A 7,778-nucleotide genomic window follows, 5' to 3' on the forward strand; every position below is an offset into this window, starting at 1 on the left:
ACAGACAAAGTCACTGGAAACAGGATAAACTGGTCCTTTAAAATACATTGTAAGACTAGAGGAAGAAATTAAGTTTTATTAAATAACTTCTGGTTAAGTATTTTTTCATTTGGTCGACTTTGTGCGTAGGGGTTTTCCCACTGGGCAAGACTAGCTCAGGGGAGTGCAGCACATCAAGTGCCTCCCAGTTAAATGGACTGGTGGGTGAAATAGTTTGGGCCCCGGTTGCCCAGCCTGAGCCTGGGGAAGGGCTGGGAATGCTGTCCCATGGCTCTAGAGCATCTCACACAAGGACAGCACAGCTTCAGTGACAACGGCAAGGGACTGCAGTGTTATAGGAAAGGAGCAAACACCCCAGCTCTGCTAGTGCTGGGGGGTAACAAGGCAAGCCTGGGGCTTCACCAGCTGTCCAATTCCTCATTGCAGAAATCGGGAGGCTCTCATAGAGTGGGTATTGTAAAGTCTAACAGCGTTCTCTCCAGTCACGTACAGGGTGAAGCATTGCACATAAATAAGACACTGCTTGCCATGAGGTGGTTAGTTTAAAAGCCAGACAGATTAGCCAAAAGATATGGATAAATCCCCACTGGGTAAAAAAGCAACAAAAGTTAAGGTCTGGGGGATTCTTCTCCTATTTGAATGCTGTTTTGCATCCTGAGGTTTATCACATAATTCCTTTGGGGAAAAAAAAAAAAAAAAAAAAGTAAAACACAACTCACACTTTCAGTATTCAACCAGTCCCAGTATAACCATGAGAAGCTCTGCAGCAAGCTGTTATGGAGGAGTCAGGTCGAGTGTTGTGCAGAAAACGTGAAAATACAAACAATGTTGACAGCTGGCAAGAAAGCTCACCATGCTGGAGCGGGAGTTAGGTGGTGGGACATGGCTTACAGAGGGGACTGTGTTAGGTTTCAGGGAGAACCTGCATTTGTAGCCATTTTCTAGACTTCTTAAAGGAAACATGAAGGTAGCCTCGATTTGTTACATTTAAATGGAAAAAAACCTTTGCATTGAGTGACACAAGTCTGAAGAAAAAGAATAGGTGAGACTGGTACAGATTTTCCCAATGGCGATTTTAGGTCTTTCAGTGACAGTCATTAAACCTCAGAATAGTTTACTTTGTTCCCTTTCCATAGGAACAGTCTGAGCTCCCAGACCTGGCCAAGCAGATGGAGCCTGGCTTTAGGAAAGGTGGCAGAAGTTCCTGGAGGCCCGTGGCCTTAGCGAAAGTGCTCCACTGAGCAGACAGCTGAGGAAAGCTGGCCAGGAGCTGTCAGATTTAGAAAAATTCAGCCTGAAAACAGAGCCTAGGCACAGCTAGCTAGGTCAGATAACAGGTCAGGCTGCCAAGTCCCTCTCCCCACATCCTTCCATCAGGAGTAGAAGATTTGGTCCAGCCTATTCAATGTGTGGAATGAATTCTCATGAAGGTGATCAAAGCAAAGGGCATACTCTGGCATGAGAGAAAAGCTATCCAGCAGCAGGGAGAAAATCGGATAAAGAATAGGCTTAGCAGCTCTTCTGTCCCTGCCTGGTAAGCTAATTGTTCATCATGCGCATTTTCCTTGCTACATTTGAATTGAGTAGAAATTGGTGTTTGGGAACTGCTGGAATATCTGAGGTCTGAGAACGTACGGCACCATTTTCATTACAGTAATGAAGTCACAGAATGGTAGCTTTAAACATCAAGGATAATAATGCATTACCATTCCTTCTCAATTAATCCAAAGCCTGCAATGCTGAATGCACTTACTCCGAGAATTTTCTCGGAAAATGGTACTACAGTGCATTTCATTTATAAATCACAAAAGACACTTATTTGGCAAGAATGACCCCTGCTCATATACAATAAATCATGAGCATCAACAGTCTCTAATGGATTTTGAGTCAGTGCCACAGACAGCAAAGCCCGGGGCCTGTGTTTCAGGATTCCAGGACTGTGCCAAAGGAGACTTATAAATGATTAATGCATTCAGCACAGTGTCATCTGTGCCATTGGAGAGAAAGAGACATTCTGGGCCTCCGTTTGTCATTAAAGAAGTGATAATCGGTTCAGCAGCCGACCATGCCTCTCCCTTCCCCTGCCAGAATGAGCCATTTAGCTCCACACTTCATAAAATCCCTTCCCCAAACTTCCACACATGCTCTTGGTTCATGATGCGCAACATTTTGATAAGAGAAAAGAGGGAAAGAAGAAGTCTGTTTTCATAAGTGGCCCACCAAAGCCAGGCTCCCTATGAGATGGAGCCAAGGTTTGCATTTGCAAATGTACATACAACAGGGAGGTGACGTTAAAGAGATAGCTGGGGCCTCTTTCTACTACTTTGCCAGACTGTGAGGACACTGGTCCATAAAAAATTCAAGTTTTGGTCCCTACTGCTCAGTCTGTCATGCTTTTCAGTTATTCATCACACAGTTTTCAACCTCTCCCCCTTCACTTTTGTCCCCATGGTTACTGAATCACTGTGTTCAGAGAGATTTTCCTCACTAAAGAACGTGACTAACATGAGACGGCTAAATTATCAGAACCAACTCTGACATTCGTTTCTCCTAACATGGATCTTATCTTCCAAGCGCCTTCAAATAGATCTGTTGCACTGGTACCAACTTCAGAGTAAGCAGCACTTCAACTATTGACAGAGACAGAGCTGCAGCAGTATTGCACAGGGCGACTTAAAATAGGCTGGATTCAGGTAAAGGATGAAATTCAAACACTGGCTTTAGCAGATCCACCGCCTTGGAGCACATGATGCAAACAACTAGGAGATGTGTTTCGCTGCAAAATTTTAAATTAAGCCCTAGAAGGGGAGGCGTTATTTCCTGAATAGAACTGGGTCTTAAAGTTCAAGTACATTTCCTCTTCTTAAAGGCCAGTTTGATTAAGCAGTAGGAGACACACGTTTTAGGCCCAAAGAAATCTCTGTTACAAAACGCACCAAGGCGGCCACTGGATAACAAGCCTACAACCTCTAGCCACAGCAATCCATGTACACTGACCCACAGGGCAGTGGGGCTGCTCCCACACTGAGCGGCCTGGGCTGCCTCAGGGAAACTCAAACCAGATCCCTTCCAAACTACCCGCCACCCCCCCCCAAAAAAAAAAAAATTAAAACTTGTTTGCATCCGAGAGGCCTTTCTCCCCTTCACTCTGAGCATCCACAAGCCTCCAGACATGAAAGCAACGTTAACAGAACAACACCTTGTAAGAATCACCAGTCATGAGCCAATATAGACAAGGCTTGAGAAGAAACGTGAAGTTCTTACCTTGGCCGCTACGGAGGAGTTGGGCTTCTCCAGGAGGTCCCAGAGCTTTTTCCTTTTGTCAGCACAGCAAGTGTTATCAAATTCCTCCCCTTCCCTTTCCCTCAATGTCTCAGCTTCTCTCTTCAGCTCCTCATTCATCTGCTCCTTCTTCTGGTGGTAGCGGGCCTGGCAGCAGGACTCCAGGTAGATCTCATCCACCCCCCAGTAGTCCAGCTCCTGGCTGAAGGACAAGGCGCACATCTCCTCCATCATGTGCAGCTTGCCAGTACGGTAGAAGTTCAAGATTGAGGTGAATGCCCCGGGATGCCTGTCGAAGAAGTACTCGTTCTCCTCCAGGTTGTAGTCATCACAGATCTCCATGAGGGAGTCATGTGTGTTGCAGTCTCTGAGCTTACCCAGCCTGGTCCGTGGCAACCTGTCCAAGGTCCGCCAGAGAACCTCGTGGGCCAGCCCCCCCACGTTGAGCTTGACCCTTCGGGAGCAGGCCTTGCTCCTGACGATCTCGGTGGGGTCCGGAGGCAAAGAGGTAGTAGAGCGAGATCCATGCTTATTCATCCCCAGAGGCATCGCTGGTCCCCCTCAGGCTGGACGCTCCAAGGTGCGGCGTGGGGCAGGACGCTCTCCTCACCTCTCCTTCCCCTCCATGCCCGGAGCTGCAAGAGAGGCCAAGCCGTGGGTCCCCGCCCGCCGCCCCCCGCCGCCGCCGCCTGATCCCCGCGCGGGGGAGCGCCGGGCGCCGCTAATCTGCCGGGGGGGGCGGCGGCGCTGTCCGCACTGGCGGTGCTGAACCGCGCTCCGCCGGCCGGCCGCTGTCCGCGCCCGCGGTGCCGGAGGCCGCCCGCTCCCACGTGTCGGCCCGGGCGCTGCCGCCGAGCTCCCCCGGGCGGCGGCCCGGTGCCGGTCTCCCCCCCTCCCCGCGGCGCCCCGGGAGGGTCGCTCGCACACCCCGTCCGGGAGAGGCGCGGAGGCTGGACACGGCCCCGGGAGCCTCTGCTAGCAAAGGTCTGGGAGCTGCTGAGCGAGAGGAGAGAGCAGAGCTCAGCAACGCGCCCCAAAAGACGCCGGGCCGGTGGCCAGGGGTGCGCTGGCGCGTTGTCACCCATCCCGGAGCGACCGGCTGGGAGCGCACCGGCCCCGCCACCGCCGTCTCCCGAGCGCCCGGCCCCGCCGCCGCTCCCTCCCGCAGAGCGGCCCTGCCAGACCCTGGGTGCCCCTACGACCCCACCGGGGCACCCCCCGCCCTCGGAGCCGGCGGTGTCCCCGGCCCTGCAGGCTACAGGGAGGCGCGGAAGCTTTCTGTAACTCCAGGCTTGCAAATTTCCCCGAGGAAAGAGCTGGGGAAGGGAAAAGGGGGAGGGGGGCTATCTCCAGCCACTCTAACGACGCACTCTACCTCACCGGGCTACCCAGGGATGCCCCCCCACACCCCCACGCCAACCTCCGCATAACAAAGAAATCAACGAAAATCGGAACAAGGAAAAAACCCGAGCCTTCCCTGCAAAGCCGGGTGGCTTATGACAGCCCTGAGCACTGTTGCTTACACAAGATGGCACGAAGAGAAACCCCGGCGCGGAAAGGAACGGCTCCCCCGCGCCCAGCCGGCACAGCCCCGGGGGTTCGGCTCCCCTCCCCGCCGATCCAGGTCCCCCCCAGCCCCAAAACCGAGACACCGCCGCTGCCCCCAGGCCGCCTCCGGGGCTGCTCCCCGCCGCCGCCGCCGCGCACGGGGAAAGGCTCCCTCGCCTCGCCCGAGCCCGGCCCGCACCTACCTCCTCCTGCGGGCTCCCAGCAAGGCGGTGCGGGGCTGTGCGGGGCCGAGGGCGGCTACATCGTGCGGCGGGGCGGGCAGCAGGGGCGGCCCCGCTCGCATCCCCCCGCGGGCAGCCTCAAGGCGGAGGGATGGCGGTGGCGCTCCCGGCTGTCCACGGAGCCCGGGGGGAGGGGAAGGGAAACGAGGTAAATCGGATCCCTCGGCAGGAAGCTTTCCCAGGCCTTCCCTCGGCTGCGGCTCCTCGCTCCTGCCTACAGTCAGCGCCGAAGCCGCATCTGCCCCCGCCCCCCCAGCCCGCTGCCGGCGCGGACACAAAGGAAAGCTCCAGCACTTCCTCCTGCTGCCTCGGAACGGAGATCAACAAGTCTAGGCTGAACCGCCGGCTTTTCCCTGCAATTCTGTCCCGGAGTTGTTTGGAGTGAATTGGAAGTTGGGGGTGGAAGAGAGGAAGGCAGCTCCACCGTGAGCTGGGATGCAGCATTGCAGGGAAGGTTAACGCTTTCCTGGCCGGGCCCCGCCGCCCCGGGGCTGATTTACAGTGGGGGAGGCGCCTGGAGCAGACCCAGCACCGGGGGGGGGGGGGGGGGGGGGGGTGTGGGGGGGAGAGCCGCCGCATCTCTCCTTAGGGGGATGGGGCTCTTCCCACCATCCTCCAGCTCCCGGTGGTATCACCCGTGCAAATAGGAGCAGGGATTGGTGCCAGCAGATGAATGCTGAGCCGAGAGCGCCTGGGAGCCCAGCAGGGCCCCCCCCCCCCCGGCTCCCAGGCCCTGCTGCCTGAGCCAGGAGCAGCTGAGCCCAGCCAGGCTGCACATCACTGAGCAGGGAGCAATCCGGGCCCTCGGCAGCCCTCCGGCAGCCCCTCGTCAGGGGAAAGACCCTCTTCTCAGGGTGGTTACATATATTGGGGATACAGGTCTGTGCTGCTGCTTAGGATTGTAAGTATAATAAAAAGGAGCATTCACTAACCTGAAAATACAGCAGAAGTGGAGAAAAGGGCGACTTTCCAGGTAACAGCACAGCATTCAAAGTATCCCTCTGTCCTTGCCTTCTGCCTTCACCCCCAACAAGGGAAATGGACCTTGCCTGGAGCTCCATTAGTACCATTTAATGGGTACATTAGCACTTAATGCAGTTCACCTGCTTAGGCTGGTGTACCAGAGGTATCCGGCAATGCAATGCTCGTTAGCCCTTTGTCCTCTTGTATTGATTGACCATGGCTTTTGGACTGCAGTGACAATTCCTGCTACCAGGTTTCTAAAATAGGAGCCCAGTGTCTGATTTTATGTGATTAACTAGGGGGAAAAGAGTCTCAGTGCTGCTTTTCCCTTCTTTCTATGCTTCTCTCCCTAGCCCCCACCAGTCTCCCATTGCTCAGCGTACACAATGTTGATGTTATGCTTTTATATGTGGTTTTGAATGTCCACATCTTCCTTAGAGATAGCTTTCTGAAATCCCAGGCAGTGTTTGTTTTTCTCCAGTACCTCCCACAACTGTATATCAACTGTAAATTTCAGAATTTCTTAGAAGTGGGTCACTACCTTCCTTTTGCAGGTGGGGAAAATAAGATATAGAAAAGCAAGATCACCCAGAGGGAGTGGAAGGAAGAATTGGCAATAAAATCTGTTGACCAGTGTAATCCCAGACCAATACCCATCCACTGAAGTAGCTCCTCCTACTCCATGAAAACCTATAAGCAGTATCCAGAGGTGAACCGTTCTCCCCTGACTTTCTTGTCATTTCGCCTCCAGACCCTGCTTTACTCCTCTTATAGCAGAGAAGACGACCATTCCTCAGGGCTAGGAAACAAACCTGTTAATGATTACAAAGTGCTTTGAAACTTCCAGCTGGAAGATGCTATAGGAGAGCAAGTTAGGTTTTTGTCAGCACTGGCATCCAGGGCACATCATCTCCCCTTGTGAAAACGCAGACCACTCTTCTGCGGGAAGAGGGTGCTGGGAGGGAAGATGACAAGTAGCCAAATTCAGGGAGATTCATCAGATTCAATGCAGTTAAATCACTGGGAGAGAGGCAACTTGGGTTTATTAGCAAGGCATTTGTATCTTCTTGCATCACTCTTGCTACCATGCCAATGTCATTCGCATGTTCTGCCAAGAGGCCAGTGAACCAGCTGTGAAGGGGGGCACGTGAGGGGGTAGCATGGAAGCACAGACTCCTCCACTGCTGTTCCTCACCCTTCCACGCATCTTCTTGCCAGTACTGAAAAACCATACTAGAGTCTCAGGTAGAAGCTGTGAGAGGGAACCCTGCTCAGGACAGACCCTCCAACTGGCTGTGCCTGGGGTGATCCAGGAGTCTGGGGAGAGGAAAGGGTGTTTCCACCCCCAGGACATCTGTTCCCTGCAGCGTTTCTTGTCCCAAGATGGAGAGTTTGTCAACAAGGGGCAGTGCAGGCCTGAGGATGCAGAGCTGTGCAGCCTGCTCACTCTTCTCCAAGGTTATTTAACCCCCTGGTTTGGATATACCTTTCAATTGAGATTTTTGTACTCTGAGCTTCTGCAAACTTAATTTATGGTTTGTTATTTCCACAGCCTATGGAGCCAGCCAAATGCTTGAATGCAGTCCGTGGCAACCCCTGTTCCTTTCCAGGTACTACAGCAGTTCTTCACAAGGAAACACCTTAAACCTCAAGTACTTTAGAGGAAATAGGCAGAGCCCAACAAATGCATGTTCTCCTGGGCTCACAGTCAGTAATATATACATATCTCGATTACACCTGCCA

At 53.3% G+C, this 7,778-nt stretch overlaps 1 protein-coding gene across 1 annotated transcript in view; it reads right to left on the reverse strand.

Moving 5' to 3' along the window:
• The window catches only part of KCNB1 (potassium voltage-gated channel subfamily B member 1), a 147,676-nt gene extending 142,056 nt beyond the window's left edge, over window positions 1-5,620 (reverse strand). Inside the window, exons 1-2 of the mRNA XM_080404592.1 lie at window positions 5,034-5,620; window positions 3,265-3,917 (exon numbers count right to left, since the gene is read on the reverse strand). Coding sequence (XP_080260718.1) covers window positions 3,265-3,831 — 567 coding nt within the window. The 5' untranslated portion in view covers window positions 3,832-3,917; window positions 5,034-5,620. The remainder of the gene's footprint in view (window positions 1-3,264; window positions 3,918-5,033) is intronic.
• Between the last annotated feature and the right edge of the window lie 2,158 nt (window positions 5,621-7,778).

This window comes from Falco punctatus (assembly GCF_963210335.1).
Source record: "Falco punctatus genome assembly, chromosome: 10".
Taxonomy (NCBI): Eukaryota; Metazoa; Chordata; class Aves; order Falconiformes; family Falconidae; genus Falco; species Falco punctatus.